The sequence below is a fragment of the Octopus sinensis genome, linkage group LG11, assembly GCF_006345805.1.
Source record: "Octopus sinensis linkage group LG11, ASM634580v1, whole genome shotgun sequence".
Classification (NCBI taxonomy): domain Eukaryota; kingdom Metazoa; phylum Mollusca; class Cephalopoda; order Octopoda; family Octopodidae; genus Octopus; species Octopus sinensis.
The window spans coordinates 32,467,351-32,484,997 of record NC_043007.1 but is presented as its reverse complement, the minus strand read 5'-3'; the positions used below and the strand labels follow the sequence as shown (position 1 = coordinate 32,484,997).

Here is a 17,647-nt window from a genome sequence, read left to right as displayed (position 1 = left end):
ATTCGTTGCTAAACCCTTATTGCTTAGTATATATATATATATATATATATATATATATATATATATATATATGTGTGTGTGTGTGTGTTTTTGGCAAGAGAAAGAAAAACAACCATCCCTAAATATAACAATAATCATTATTATCATTATTATTATTTTAAAATATGTTGAACAAATTTCACTTTGATTCTTTGAATTTGGCTTTGGTCAGCCTGAGTTTGTTTCACAACTAAAATGTGTTCAGTGATATTCTGATATTGAGGAAATGAATTTGTCCCCCAAAATAATAATCCCTAGATCCCCGTTTTGCCTCACCACTTGTTGATTGGTGTACAGTGGCATAGAGTACAATTTTCCCTTCTAAAATGCTTATGTAATCCAACCCAGATCATTTGGAGAAGTCTGAAACCATATTCTTTCATGCTTGTGTTGTCAAGTCAGCACACTCAGCAAAGTTCTTAGCGACAAGCAGTCTTGAACGATTCTTCAACACTGAGAACCTGTTCTATTTTGCACATAGCAAAATTCTTGCCTTGCCGTTGCCGTACTCGCACCCTCTATCAAAGAACGGTATATAGTCTGCTAGCAGAACAAGACCATGTCAGTTTCTTACTTTCTTCTGAATGTTTTTCTTCTGCTCCTCTTCCATATTAGTTAACGATGGTACCTCGTTACAACAGCTTAGTGGCTCTCTTTGAACTTCTCTACTTCATCTGCTGCCTTCCATTGAGATGTTTCAAACATCATACTTTTCAGAACAGAGACTCCTCCTTATTGGGCACATACTGACCTGAATAGGAAGATGTTGGTGGTTCTTTTTTTTTTCTTTTTTTCTCACTCATTCTAGAAGTGGGAGGGGCTCTGTACTACTATTCCTCCCTTCCCTGTAGTGAGAGAAATGCCTAAGTTTGCTGATCAAAAAACCAACACATCACTGGCTGACCTACAATTTTCCCTCTGACAATCAAAATCATTCTTTTCATTTTTATTATTATTATTATTAGTAGTAGTAGTAGTATTATTAGTATTATTATTTTTTATTATTATTATTCTATGTTTGACTTTTGCTTTATGAATAATAATAACAATAATAATAATAATAATAATACTAATACTACTACTACTACTACTAATAATAATAAAAAAATAAAAATATTATTATTATTATTATTATTATTATTCATCCTGTTTGAGGCCTGTTTTTAGGTGAGAAACGTAATCAAAGCATGCGTGTGCATGCACGTGTGAGTATTGACATATTAGAAAATAGAATTGTGGATAAACTGTGTGTCTATTTACTTTGATGAAGGCAGATACATGGATTAGGAGGTGAGGGCATGGGTGGAGAGAGAAATACACATTTAATCATTTCTGGGAATAACACCGTACATTGAAGTGTTCTTCAGCTAGAGGTTTTCACTGCTATCATAGTCTTTTCCCATGTTGAGAACAGGCGCGCACACACACACACACACACACACACACACTAACATTCTGATAAAGTTCTCAGCACACATACAGAGACAAACACCTACCTGTCTATCTATTATTTAATTACCTTAATTATTTCAGATAATTCAAATCTATAAAATTTTATTGAAATAATTTAGCATTTTGGTAGTATATTTAATTGGATTTAAATAAAGTACATACAGTTGCTGTAACATTTTCTACTTTTCGTTTTAATTGTATGCTGGGGAATATAAATCTATTTTATTATTACTTTTTTTAAAATTGTTCTGTATAAATTATTTTTAGTTTGTTCTGTCAGAGATAAATTTACATGTAATGTTAATTAGGAATAATTTGAATTTTTGTCCCTTTTCACCACAAATATTCTCAGTAAGTGCATGTACACTAGAATGAAATTTTTGCCAGGAATTTCACTGTTGTGAATATCTAATAAATATTTCCCTGTATTTCATTAATTTATCAGTTATTAAAGTTGTAATAAAAAACAACAGATATTTATATCCTAACAATTAGATCAACACAGTAGTAATTATTTTGAGTGACAGAACTTGCGACAATCCTGTTTTGTAAACGTCACTTGTTTTACCTGTGGCTATAAAAGATGACCTTATTTGATAAGGAGGATAACAGTTCTTATATAACACGTTTTTATTGGTCATTTTATCTAATAACCTAAGGGATACTGATTTATTTGAGCTGTAGGAATTTTGACAAGTTTGGGTTTTTAAACTGATAATAATAATAATAATAATAATAATAATAATAATAATAGTCTTTCTTTTTTTTGTTTAGTGTTTATAACACAGTCGTTTGGTTGGAGAATATATTTATATCTTGTTAGAGATAATCAATTCTGTAGATGAAATGTTGTTCAAAACTTGAGCTAGTTGCTTCCTCGCTATTATTAATCTTCTTCATAGGTTTGTTGCATAAATTTGCAACAAACAATTCAGACTTGCAAGAACATAGCAACATTGTCTTCTTCCTAAGCCAATAAATAAACAAACTACACTTTTCTGTGGCAGAGAGGACTACCTTTCTTCCACCTTGGAAGTCTTGGTACTGCTAGTATATAGATATCTTCAATTCAATTCAATATCTCCTAATTGAATTTTGTGTTTTTACAGTTTCATTCAATTAAAGGTGTGCAATATTTAAAATTCTCATTAAACAGATATATTACTTCAATGTATAAATTACAGACAGGTAGATTCCACTCCTGTTGATTACAGTTTTCCAATTTTTAATATTCTTTTAAAATCAACTTTCTTTCTTTTTTTTTTTTTTTTTTTTTTCCCCTTTTTAATTAATGAAATTGGATAGAATAATTCTTTCTCTGCTTTCACTACTTGGAATTTTTATAGTCAAAATCTGTTGTTGTATCAGTAGCAGTTTCGGTAAAATAAAAGTGAATTTCTTGTTTCTAATTTATTAAATGCAGCTTCTATCACTAATTTCCTCTGTCTATAAATAATATTGTGTGTGTGTGCGGGCATGCATATATCTGTGTGTGTGTGTGTGTGTGTGTGTGCGGGCATGCATATATCTGTGTGTGTGTGTGTGTGTGTGTGTGTTTGAGCAAGCGTTTGCACACACATCGACACCCATTTACTAGAAGACAATTAACAGTTAGCTCTGACTATTTCGTTTGAATTATTATTGACTAAAATTTGCAAGTAGCTTGGCTACTTGACTTAGTGGGGTGGGGCCTGGGGTGGGGCCTCACAATTTCCACTTGGCAATAGCTACCTCCTTGGTATTGCTTTAGTTATTATTGATTGCTGGCTGCTTCAAACTGGCTTCCATTTACTAATCAGTTGGGCCTCAAACAAGGTTCACAGTTCGAAATTCTTTACTTTTTTTCTTTATGAATAATTAAATATTTTCATCATCGTTTCATCCCCTCAAATTCATTGAAAATTCTACACTGAATGAAGTTAACATCCACAATTTGGTTAAGACCCATCACTAAATGAAAATAAAAATTGAAATGATTCTTCCTCTAATTTTTTTTTAATGCTAATAAATTTACTATGATTAAATTTTTTTTTTTAATAAAAGACATCAATTAAAAAAAAAAAAACTTGCTAATATTTACATTAACATAGTGATAACAGAAATACAAAATTATCTACAAATGGAAAAAAAAAATACTGCTAAATAATAATTAAATAACATTATCAGATATACCCATTAGCTGTGTCATATATTTTGTTAGTAGATTTTTTTTCTTTTTAGATATTTAATCATATGAGTTAATTAGTTTTATTTTCATTAGTTTTATTTTCATTCCAAGCTAGTTTTAGGCAGCTTTGTTTTAACAATTTAGTAGTTCTCTCTCTCTCTCTCTTTTATCAATGCTACTCTACCCAAGTAGGTATTCTTATTGTCTGTCTATGTTCTTCCCTTCTGCCTGTCTATTGCAGATATATATATTTTTTGTTCTAAGTATGAAATGCGCACACTTGGTGTCATTCTGTGAATTTCAGAATTTGACTTAAATTAACTACAATCATCAATCATAATGATTTATTCATTCATTCAATCAACAAAGTTACCGCTTCTGTGTACTACACACAACACTATATAACAACAACACCACCACTGCTCTTGCAGTTACCGTTTATTCCTAATACCAGTTCTTTGTTTTCTGGTAAACAACCTGTGCTGTTGAAGTTTTTCCAGTTCTGCATGTTGTGTGCTTGTTGTCTGCTTCGGAACAATCTCTAGATCCAAGATTGATTCTAGAACTACCACACAACAGAATAAAAAGATAGCTGCTGCTGCTGCTGGATTGCATGCAATAGTGTTAGGAGTGGGTGGCGGGTTTTGTTGGCTTGCTGGTATCGAGATTGTGGAAGTCTTGCTTTCTGGCTTCTTAGATGAGGCTCTAGCCACACTTATTAAATATTATTATTATTATTATTATTATTATTATTATTATTAAATATTACTATTATTATTATTATTATTAAATATTACTATTATTATTATTATTATTATTAAATATTACTATTATTATTATTATTATTAAATATTACTATTATTATTATTATCATCATCATTATTATATTATTATTATTATTATCATCATCATTATTATATTATTATTATTATTATCATCATCATTATTATATTATTATTATTATTGTTATTATATCATCATCATTATCATCAATAATATAATAATAATGATGATAATAATAATAATTTTTTGAGCTTTTGTTTATATAATGAAAGTCAAAAAGAAAAAATTTGATTTAATATTATTAGTTTAATAAAAATCAAATCATTTCTTTCCATTTCAAATCAAAAGTGATATTTGACTGTTTATAAAGAGAAATTCTCTCTATCACACACACACACACACACACACACACACACACACACACACACACACACACACACACACACACACACACACACACACACACACACTTTATTGGTTAGATATTTGAAATAAGAATTTATCTAACTGATAAACGACAGAAGTGTTTAAATTGTGGGTCTGGGTATGTGACAAGCATTCACACACACACACACACACACACTGAACATTTATCCTTCGTGTGTTGTGTTATTTTCCTTTGCCCACAACCTTGGCTAGTTTCTGTCGTTGGTGGTTATCGTGAAACTACGATTGCTAAGTTGCATCCTCTCAACTTTACCTATAGCAACATTTTCCAATTGCTGCCGTGTTTGTAAGGTAGCTAAAATGACGGCATGTTTGTTGAGTAGTTGGCTACGACAAGGCCTTTTATGACGCTAGAAATAGGCAGCGCACCAAGTCAAAATCACAGTATCAACATAATTGCAGTTTAATAGCTTGGAAGAATGAAATTGGGAGTGAAATCAATTTCAAACTCTAATACCGATAATTATGTTACTGCTTAGTTGACATTGTTGTCATGGCAACAACTGAAGGCTGTTTGGACTTCAAATTCTGCTTCAGCTAGTAGAGAGAGAGTATCAAGAGTATTTGGTTAGCTTTGCATGCCTATCAAAAATCTGTGAGACTTCCATGCTTTCTAATAATAAAACCATCATATTTAAAGAATTACTCTGCTGAATGTTGTGGATGGTGGAAAGCCTGTCTGCCATGGTGTTGCAGTGAATTTTTAGAAATATATTTTAATCAAACGTTTCTTTGATTCAGTTATGAATGCAAGATAATTACATAATTACACAAGTAAATTCCTATCTAGGTTTCATATGGATACCAGTGATCCTCAGTGGACTCTATATGACAAGTTCCATACTCTTTACTACAGTATTTTTTTTATTTTGGATATTAAACAAAAAAAAAAAAAATAACCCTTTTCTAGTTGTCAAGTTAGAAATTTAGAACACTATAATAGGGAGCTATTATTTAAATTGTTAACCCTTTAGCAGGTATATTTAGGCCATAGCTGGCCTAAATATTCTGCCTGTTTTATGTTCAAACTGGTCAGGTCCTACTTCTCGCACCTAGCCTACAATGTCATAAAAATAAACAATCATATCATATACAGGATAATGTATGATAAATTTGATACAGTCTGAATTACATTTGATAGAGTGATCTGAATACTAAAGGGTCATCAATCGTATTTGTGTTTCACAAAATTTGTTAATAACATGTCTTTATAGATTCTTAAGTATTAGTTTGGATTTTATAAAGCTTTAGATTTTATATAAAAGAAAAAAAATTCATGATGCAGGTATGGCTGTGTGGTAAGAAGCTTGCTTCCCAACCACATGGTTCTGGGTTCAGTCCCACTGCTCCTAAGTATTAACCCAATAGAATTTAAACTAGCCAGCTCTGGTCTCTCACACTTGCCTTACAATAAAGATAGACAACCACACGATCAAAATCTGAAAGCCATGAGATAGTGCATGGTTAATTCAATAAAATATGAATAAATAAGCATTTCATTTGACAGAGTATTCTCAATGTTAAAAAGGTTAATGGGAAATCATGGTTTTGGAGACTTAAGGCCTGTGTTTAATTATCAGTTCAGAAAATTCTCCCAAAAAACAGCTTTTGTGTGTGTGTGTGTGTGTGTGTGTATATTTAGCAACAATACTGGCGTAGGAGTGGCTGTGTAGTAAGTAGCTTGCTTACCAACCACATGGCTCTAGGTTCAGTCCCACTGTGTACCACCTTGGGTAAGTGTCCTCTACTGTAGCCTCAGGTTGACCAAAGCCATGCAAGTGGATTTGGTAGCCGGAAACCGAAAGAAGCCCGTCGTATTTATATATGCATGTATGTGTTTGTGTGTCTGTTTGTTCCCTCAACATCGCTTGACAACCGATGCAGGTGTGTTTACGTCCCCGTAACTTAGCAGTTCATCAAAGGAGACCGATATAATAAGCACTAGGCTTACAAAGAATATGTCCAGGGGTTGATTTGCTTGACTAAAGGTGGTGCCCCAGCATGGCCACAGTCAAATAATCTACAACACATGTAAAAGAATAAAAGAATAATACCATTAAATCCACGTCGTGATACCATTCTTGTATTCAGCATTCAAGAAAATGACTGCAAGGAACCACCAAAGATACTCTTGAATTAATTAACGTACACTTGGAATTCCAGCATCAAACTTTATTATATATATTTATTGAGATCCTTACAAAATGTAAATAGACTTGGTTGACTTGGTAAAATTCTACAAATCACTTTAACCCTGTTGATACCACTTCAACTGAAACTACCCCTAGTTGTTGCTACCAATCACTGTAAGCGTATAAACTACAAAACCAGTAATATCCATTATCAAGACTATATCTTTACTATTCTGTTTGCTGGTATTTTCAGTCTGTTATGGACCATTATTACCTCCACCTTTCAGTCACATTTGCTTGTTCATCCATGGACAAGATATCTCAAGAACCACTGGATGGATTTGGATGAAACTTTCGGGAATGTTTGGCCTCGTGACTGGCACAAACTGATTAGATTTGGGGATCGATCTGGTACCGGGCAAGGATTCTGGATTATTTTTTCCAGGTTTTTTAAACTTAATTTTTGAGAGCAGTTGGGTTCATTTTTAGTATTTATTTCAGATAAATCTCATTTTGAAAATCACCTCTGACTAATCGTTGAGAGGACGTTGGTGTTGCCTTGGCAGAGGTTTGCGCTCTCTGAGTGCCCTTGCTTTAATTTTTATTTCAGCCTGTAATAGTGTTTACCTCACCAAATAAACAAATATTTTGCTAGTTTTATACAGGGTTTTCCCTCTTTTTCTCTATCTTCATCAGAACTCGGCTCTGATTCTGGAAGTGACACAGACCACGTTGCTGGTATGCTTTTTGGCCTCAAGAGTGATAGTGCAGACAGTGCTGAGAACTATGATTCTGATAAAGACCCTGCTTGGACTCCATTTGCCATGGTAAGATTTCTTTTGTTGTTGGCTCAGACAATAAGACATAATGAGCGCTGCTGCTTCTTCCTCTCCTCCTCCTCCTCCTTCCTCCCCTCCTCCTGTTGACTATTACCATTGTGATTTCTTTAAAAGTTAAGTTTTGCACAAAAAAGAAAATTACTTTCCACATTCGTTCACTTCTTTCGTTCACCAAGGTATTTAAATTGTTATTAAAAACTTTTTGGACTGTTGCTTCCACCACCTGCATAAATTATGATAATCGTTATTGTTGTTGTTGTTATCATCACCATTGTCATGGTTTATTATAATGTATATGAAGTCCAAGAAATGAATCATATTCAATATAGAAATTGTGAATAGAAATTAGAAATGGTCCCCCTCCCTCTCTTCAGAATAATTATTTATATTTATGGATTTTTCCCGTTTTTAAACCAATGAAATCAACATTTTTAATGTTCTATTGATGCCACTGCAAGTTGGCAGCTGGATGGAAAACATGAATAGAGAGGGAATCCTAGAGGGCTGATATTATAAGAGAGCAAGCCTGAGCAAAGGGGTGTAATGACGAGAGAAGGACAGACAAGATAATCAGGTGGGTTTGAGTGTAGGTGGCACAAAACCAACGGGCATTCCATCTGGTACGACGACAAGGGCTCCAGCCTGTTCGTGGAGTTAACATGCATGTGGCTGAGCACTGTACTGACACGCATACCCTAAACATAGTTCTGAGGGAGATTCAGTGTGATACAGTATGTATCGTGGTTGGCCCTTTGAAATGCAGATACTACTCATTTTTTCCCATCTGCGTGAATCAGAGCTATGTGAAATATAAGCGTCTTGCTTAAGGACACAACACTCTACATCATCATCAGCAGCAGCATTTTTTAATGTCCGTTTTCCATGCTAGCATGGGTTGGATGGTTCGACTGGGGGGCCTGGGAAGCCAGGCGGCTGCACCAGGCTCCAGTCTGATCTGGCAGTGTTTCTACAGCTGGATGTCATTCCTAATGCCAACCACTCTATGAGTGTTGTGGGTGCTTTTTATGTGCCACCAGCACGGGGGCCAGAGGAGGCTGGCAATGGCCACGATCGGTTTGTGCTTTTTACGTGCCACTGGCACGGAAGCCAATCAAGGCAGTGCTGGCATCGGCCACATTCGGTTGGTGCTTTTTACGTGCCACCTGCACAGATATCACAACTACAATTTCCATTTGATTTTCATTTTGATGTTGATGTACTCGACACAATAGGTCTCCTCAAGCACAGCAGTTTACGCTACAACTCAAGGTGCTTTTGAATGGGCTGGGGCTGGTTATGCGAAGCTGGTGTAGGATACAGCCATTAACTCACTTTATTTGCCGGGTCTTCACAGTCACAGCATATCTCCAGAAGTCTCGGTCTTTTGTCATTGCCTCTCCGAGGCCCAACATTTGAAAGTGATGCTTGACCACCTCGTCCCATGTCTTCCTGTATCTACCTCTACCCCGAATTCCTTCAACTGTTTGGGAGTGGCACTTCTTCACACAGCTCTCCTCATCCATCCATAGTGCATTTTCCATACCAGCACAAACATCTCTTGCACACCAGATGCAATGCTTCTTCAGAAACCAAATTCACAGCCTCGTGATTGGGAGCCAAATACTCTAACTTCTAAGTCATGAGCCTACCTGGCACAAAATCAGCCGACTCTCTGAAGCACAGGCCATTGTGGTCCCTTTAGTTAAGTCCATTCTTGTTACAAGAAATCAGACTAGGCCTGGTTTGAGGATAATTTCCTTCAGATACTCATAGAAGTTTTAAACAGTCCCACAAGCACAGCCCTTCCTTTTCTGAATCATTCAAAGTATTAGAAGATTTCTTGAAAATATCGCACCAGCCGTTGCTAGGGCTGCTGACTGGCTCCCATGCCCGTGGAACGTAAAAAGCACCTTTCAAATGAGTGTGGTCTTTGCCAGTGCCGCCGGACTGGCTCCCGTGCAGGTGGCACATAAAAAACACCTTTTGAGCATGCTCATTGCCACTACCACCTGACTATCTCCTATGCTGGTGGCACGTAAGAGCACCCACTACACTTTCGGAGTGGTTGGCGTTAGGAAGGGTATCCAGCTGTAGAAACTTTGCCAGATCAGATTGGAGCTTGGTGCAGCCTTCAGGCTTGCCAGTCCTCAGTCAAACCGTCCAACCCATGCCAGCATGCAAAGCGAATGTTAAATGACGATGATAGTAATTTTAACTAAAAAACTGTAAAGTTTGTCAAAAGTAAACCATGTTTCAGTAGAAAGTTAATCATTCTCTTTTCTCTCTTAAAAAAAAAAATTTCCATCCAGTGTTTTCCCCTACACACAGTAAACCAGGTTTTCTTTGGTTTAGGACTTGGGCATCTCTATTTCAATGAAAGAAACTTTGTTGGCTTTAAGTATAGATAATGCTAATGATTGTTAGAAAGGGGGGGAAAATATTCGTACAACACTTTGCTTTTAATTTTATAAATGTTATCATACATTAAAAAAATTTTTTTTTTAAATATCTGCTTTGTATTTTAGGAAAAAAAACCAGCCACATTTGATGAAACTGAGTTTCCTGAGAACAAACCAAAACGGGCTCGGAGTCGTGGACGAGCTAGGGGCAGAATTACCAATAGACTAAACAGTCGGTAGGACTTTTTTTTTTTGCCCCTACCTGTTTCATATTTTCCATTCTAGCATTGGATGGATACATTTACGAGTTTACATTCTTGGTTGAGGTGTCTTTAATGGTTGGGTGAGATTTCTAAGCCAGTTTGTTTTTTTTTCAAAAAAGAAAAACTATAAAAAAATTCAGACCGACTAGATTTACTGAGGTAAATAGAAGAAGGTGGTATTTTTACTCTGTGGTAGAATGTGAATCTAAGTCCCTTGAGAGAGATCAGATTAATGTCATTTTAAAAAAACCTAAACCTTTTTTTTTTTTTGTTAAGCTTTCTCATTGAGCAAACTTTGTTTTGAAGTTACATACAAAAGAGATTGTTTGCAATCTGCAAGTAATTTACATCCCTCAACATATAATATCTTTTCATTATTCTTTTTTCCTATTGTTTTTTCTTGACAAACGTCCCTTACTTTCTTACATCTCTTTCAAAGCCCTGAACACTCTCATACTTCTGCGTGCGTGTATGTGCATCTGTGTGTGTGTGTCTGGTTTCCCAGAATACGCATTCTGTGTTTTCTGCTGGTTCTAATCCAGATGGATTCTGCTGAAATAATTCAAAACATCTTGGACAGTTTTTTTTCTTCTTCTTTTCCTCTTTCTCTCAGCATAATGATTTTACATTCCAAATTTACCCCAGAGTTTTTAAAATACCCTTGAAATCATTCTTCCGCAATTGTTGTAATTTTTGCAGGCAGTTTTTTTTTTTTTATCTCGGCCTAGCATTTTGGTCACTAACCAAACACACCTCTACTAAATCAACAGACATCACTTTTTTCATCACTATCCAACATCAATGATCTGTAATTTATTTCTTCTACATTGTACAATCCACTCTTTCTCTCTTCTCTTTTACTATTCATGTGATGCCAATGTTTTGCAGTACATACATATATTGGTAGAAGCATGTTTCAAATCCACACTTAAAAAAAAAAAATTAGTGAGATAATTATTATTTCACTTCTCTATGGACTCTGCATTTTGCATTTTTTTTTTTTTTTTTAATATATATATATAAGTAATATATATAAACGATATTATTTATATACAAATTATCACACAAACACATTCTTATCATACTAACTTAAGATTCAGTATTTTCTGTTTTACAAACCTTTGTTTTGTAGAAAAGTAGTTTGATGGAAAAAATATTTAAAAAACTGTACAAATTATATTTACTGGCCAATAAATTTTATTATTGTGGATGATTTATTTGTTTTGCTTTTTTTTTTAAAAAAAAATTTTTTTGTAAAAGCTTTTGTTGTTAAAAGATTGGACAGATTGATAGAATGTTACCTTAAACATAAAAAAAAAGACAGCTCAGTGTTAGTTACAAATCAATAGGGTTTAACCGGTTTAGTAACATTTGATGCAGGAGTTTCAAAGGGTTTTCATCTATGAAAAGTCAATTTTAATCTAACGTAGCGAGAACCTATATCACCAGTCAACAGATCAAAGCATTTTGATATATTAAATTGATTGTGGGTAGTCAGTCTCTTGAGAGGCATTGATTTTTATTAAAATAATTAATATTTCCAGTGCAGCAATTGAATATTATAAATTTCTGAAAATGTTGATGGTTTGGAAAGATCTGTGAAAATATTTTGCAGGTGGGCACGGTGGCTCAGTGATTAGGGAAGCTGAGGCTCTTTGTCCAGAGATCATACAAAAGCCTCTTTTTCCAATTTCATTTTCATATTAGTTTACAAGTATTTTCCCCATGATATCTTTGATATCAAAAATTTACTAATATTTGCCTCTAGTTTCCAGCTAGAAGACTAATATACCTTGCATATGAAGCACAAACAAAAGCTGTAGATAATAAGAAACTTGGGATCTTTTGATCAGAAGTTAAAAACCTCTTCATCTCATGGCCATTGTATTTCATTAAGAACTCATATCCGGATCCATCCGAAGTTGAACCAGGATTAACTGCTTGGAAGACAACCATGCTAATCATATACACAGGCACACAGAGAAACCGTGAACTGTGGAAGTCCAGAGCCAACTCCTTGCCCTTCAGTTGCAGATCACCAGTGCCCAGCCTGCGGCAAAGCCTTCTGAGCACACACTCGACTGGTTGGTCACAATCGGACACACTCTGCCCCTTCTCCCATCCGATGTCTTTGGTCATTGTTGATGATGACGGACAAACTAATTATTTACTGTCTCCAGCCAACCTAACTGACAGATTGTTACCATTCTTAGTTTAAAGTTGGTTTGCATTAGGATCAGATTTCCCTTCTGGCATCATTGTTTTTGAAGAGGATTTATACAGCCATGTAACCCAGGACAACATGAAGAATGGGATTTACAACAATTAAATACCAAAGTAGTTTTTACCTTTAAAAAACCCCAAAGCCTCATGGGACTTTATAAACATCACAGCGACATGAAGTCTCTGCTACCATACATGTCTTTTCATTTTGAAAATGGAAAGACATACAACACCACACTGTTGTTACGACAGTCAGATTTCATAGATTAAAATATAATTGATAAGATTTTTAGATATTATTATTGGTTTTATACATATATATATCACCGTGACCGACCAGGCTCTTGGGTGTTGCTACACATCGCTGGTCACAATGGCGCCACCCCGCTGGCTAAGCGAGCAGGCCAACAGAAGGAAGAGTGAGAGAAAGTTGTGGCGAAAGAGTACGGCAGGGATCGCCCCCCCCCCTCCTGCTGGAGCCTTGTGGAGCTTTAGGTCTGGGAATCGAGACCGAGATCCTACAACTGCGAGTCCGCTGCCCTAACCACTGGGCCATTGCGCCTCCCACACACATATATAGTGTTTTAGTCAGTAATGTAATTTTCAGTTACCACCTATTTCCTATTAACAGATATATATGTCTAAGGTGTTAACCTCATTGTGATATATTTTACTAACTGAACAAAATTATCATTGCGTTAATTTATTGCTTTCCTGATTATATATATACACACATAGAAAAGAATTATTGAGATCTATTATTATTATTAATAAAGGTGGTGAGCTGGAGGAACCATTAGGATGCCAAGCAAAATGCTTAGCAGCATTTAATCACTCCTTATGTTCTGAGTTCAAATTCCATCGAGGTTCACTTTGCCTTTCATCCTTTCGAGGTCGATAAATTGAGTACCAGTGAAACACTGGGGGTGATGTAATCGACTAGTCCCCTTCCCCCACATTTCAGGCCTTGTGCCTACAGTAGAAAGGATTATTATTATTAAGGCAATGAGATGGCAGAATTGTAAGCATGCTGGACAAAATGCTAAATGGTATTTCGCTTATCATTATGTTCTAAGTTCAAATTCCATTAAAGTTGAATTTGCCTTTCATCCTTATTAAATACCAGTTGAGCATTGGGGGCCAGTGTAATTGACTAAGCCCCCCTCCCCCAAAATTTCAGGCCTTGTGCCTATAGTAGAAAGAATTATTATTATTATTAACAACATCACTAGCAGTGGATTTATTAAAGGGAGCAAGGAGCTAATTTAAATGCTTTATGGTATCTTGTTTGCTATGTCGTTGAGGGGTTGAACCCCACTTCTCTTAATTAATAATAAGGGACATTAAATATTAGGGACATCATATCAATTATAAACCTCCTCAAGAAATCAGTATTTTGATATCGTATTTATTTTATGCTGTTCCTTTATAGAAAGCAAAAATTTTGAGGTAGTTGTTGTTGTCGTTGCTGCTGTGTTTTTTGTTGTTGTTGTTGTCTAACCCCAGTTCAGATCTGGTTAAGCTAGCATCTGTTCAAAGCTGTTCCTGCCATGATCATCCCCCACCCCTTTTTCTTTAATCTCCAGGCATAGTTTATCTAGGACTACATTATCAAGATGCCCTGCCCTTTTGTTTTTAAAAAATTAATTGTTGTGATCTGAGAGAGATTTGCCTGCTATTTCTAACAGGTCCAGTGATCACACAGATTCTCCCTTACAGTACAGTTGTATTCAAAGGTGGACATTTAATATAACAAAATCACATGAGCCAATAAGAGTTTTCACTGGCAATTTTGTTTTACTATTATATAAAAATATATTTTCTTGCAACACGGCTTTCATTGTATTGTTGCTTATCCTTTCAAGTCTATAATAATAATAATAATAATGTTCGTCCTTCGGGTTCGAAGATGACTATTGACATCATTTGGTGGAATTGCTGCTTTGAGACCGGAGGTGGCTGGTGAGGCCTATCCGGGCAAGAAAGCCTCTCCCACAGGTGGGGCAGAAGTGGGTAGGGGCTGTGCTATTGGTGCAGGTCTATATAACAATACCAACATGTGTTGCTATAATTAAGGTGGTGAGTTGGCGGAATTTTTAGAGCATCAAATCAAATGCCTGGCAGTATTTTTTTCCAGTTCTTTGCAATCTGAGTTCAAATCCCATGGAAGTGAGCATTGCTGTTCATCCTTTCAGGGTACCTACCCCCACCACCTTTTTTTTTTTTTGTATATTGTATTTAGTTTTGTCTCTTTTGTGTTTTATTTTCAAATTCAGCCAGAATTGGTTTTTACACCTTATAGCTTCCAGAGTTAGTATGTCATAAAGTTAGATTTACATATTTACTCCTGTATAACGTGATACCAAATATAATACAACTTTTAATTTTGGTACCTAAAAATCAGTAATATATTTTATCCTCTCTCTCTCCTTCAGTGTAATACTATATTACAGGTTTGACTCCTATGTTTTTGTCAACTTTCTTGCATTACATATCTGAGATGCTTGGAGTTAATTAGTTATTCCAATTAGAAAACCATTCATATATATATCACCATGACCAACCAGGCTATCAGATGTTGCTACACATCGCTGGTCACAATGCGCTTTGCATTGTTTTAGTCTTCAAATGACACCGCCCCCTACCAGAGCCTCGTGGAGCTTTAGATGTTTTCGCTCAATAAACACTCACAACGCCCGGTCTGGGAATCGAAACCACGAGTCCGCTGCCCTAACCACTGGGCCATTGCACTTCCACATATATATATTAAAGGTGGTCTGCATTCTAACACAGGTACAAGGAGAGTGTAGTTGAATATATCCATCCCAATAGTTAACCCTCTGCTTTTATTGGCCCCAGAAAGATGAAATTATAAAAGCTGCCCTCATTAGGATTTGAACTCAGAATATAAACTGAAGTAAATAAATATTGCTATGCATTTTGTCTTACACTCTACTGGTTCTACAATTCATTGCCCTTTTGTCAAAATTAATTCTTTCTTTTGACTGCTCATAAGGTTGATTCTGAAGAGATAGCATTTCTGGTACCGATTTGAAATAAACTTTATATTCTCAAATATCTGGTGTGTGCTTGAATATGTGCATACACAGCCTCACTAGTGCCAGTACCACATAAAACATCATACTCTTAAAAATAGTTGGCGCCAAGAGAAACCATGCCAAAGTAGCTATTGGAACTTGATGCAGTCCTCTGGTTTACCAATTCCTATCAAAGCATCCGACACATACCAAAATGGAGAACAGATGTTAAATGAGGATGAAAATGATGATGATGATGATGACTGCACTGCGGATATTGGATAATAACTATGACATACACACATACACATGCACTTAAAACCAGATCAACTCCGATGAGGCAAACCTACAATTCAAAATCTATGGCTAGCCCATCTTTTTTTAGGAGTCTGTAGGGTTAAATTCTCTCATGCATTCTTTCTTTATTTCAGACTGTAGGATGAGAAAGATTTGGTTACTATCCATAGCTGGTTGATGAGTGACACAGAGGCTCCCTCGTTGGTTCAAATTATTACTAATGACATCTGCGACATCTCTATATCTATATCTGTTTTCCGTACTGTTGAATAAGTCTGAAAGTGCTTTAACCTCATGCCTGTGTCTGCAGCATTGATTCTACATCCATCGTCCATACTAGCGGCATTAAAGGAGCGCTCCGTCGGTTACGACAACGAGGGTCCCAGCTGATGTGATCAACAGAACAGCTTGTTTGTGAAATTAACGTGCAAGTGGCTGAGCACTCCGCAGACACGTGTACCCTTAACGTAGTTCTCAGGAAGATTCAGCATTACACAGAATGTGTCAAGACTAGCCCTTTGAAATACAGATACTACTCGTTTTTGCCAGCTGAGTGGACTGGGGCAATGTGAAATAAAATGTCTCGCTCAAGGACGCAACACGTCAACAGGAATTGAACTTACGACCTTACGGCATTAAGTTGAACAAGTCTGCACTACTGCTTAGCTCACAATATTTCTCACTGTATGCCATGAAGTATATATCTACCAATTGACAAAGCATGTCATGGATTTCTTTTAAATGAAAGGAAGAACTTCAATCCACAGAATCAATCCCACAACATGAGTGCCAACTTGACCATGGCAGAATTGGAACTTGGAACTGGAGAAACAAAACTGAATACTTACCAAACATTTTGTCTGATGTTCTTCAAACATCTTGAGAAAATATAGAAAGGTGTCTACCTCTCTTGCTCACATATGGTATATAGATTGATTTCAGTTCTATATTTAAGAGATGAGGAATTATATACATTATTTACATTAGACAGATATTTGACCTCATCTTGTTTGTTAACACGTTTCGGTTGATATACCATTCAGCCTTCATCAGGGGTCTTGGGGAAATTTTGAACCTGGGTTCTTATTCATAAGGTATTTTTCAATGCTATTATTATTATTATTGGTTAAGAGCGCGGGCTACTAACCCCAAGATTCCGAGTTCGATTCCAGGCAGTGACATGAATAATAAAAATAATAATAACATTGAAAAATATCTTAGGAATGAAAACCCAGGTTCGAAATTTCCCCAAGACACCTGATGAAGGCTGGAGGATATATCAGCCGAAAGGTTGTGTTAACAACAAACAAGATGAGGACAAATAACCGTCAAATGTAAATAATGTAGATTGGTTTCATTAGTATCAGTATTTTACTAGAGTTTATTTAATTGACCCTGGAGGGTAAAAGGTAAAATTTGCTTTGCATGTTCTAGGCTAAGAACCAGAGTTTTTAACTAGAACCATACATAATTTAGACTAGGTCTGTTTTCTATCATATGTTCCAGAGAAAATGAGAATCAAATTGGTACATCATATATTTCAGAAAACCATCGTTCATGAATTATCA

The 17,647-nt window shown here is 35.6% G+C and overlaps 1 protein-coding gene across 4 annotated transcripts in view; it reads left to right on the top strand.

Annotated features, from left to right (window-relative positions):
• LOC115217116 overlaps positions 1–17,647 on the top strand; it is a 175,808-nt gene that overhangs the window by 108,035 nt on the left and 50,126 nt on the right. For all 4 annotated transcript variants that reach the window (XM_029786718.2, XM_029786717.2, XM_029786716.2 and 1 more), the window contains 2 exons: positions 7,717–7,847; positions 10,385–10,494. In XM_029786718.2, the coding sequence (XP_029642578.1) occupies positions 7,717–7,847; positions 10,385–10,494 (241 nt within the window). The remainder of the gene's footprint in view (positions 1–7,716; positions 7,848–10,384; positions 10,495–17,647) is intronic.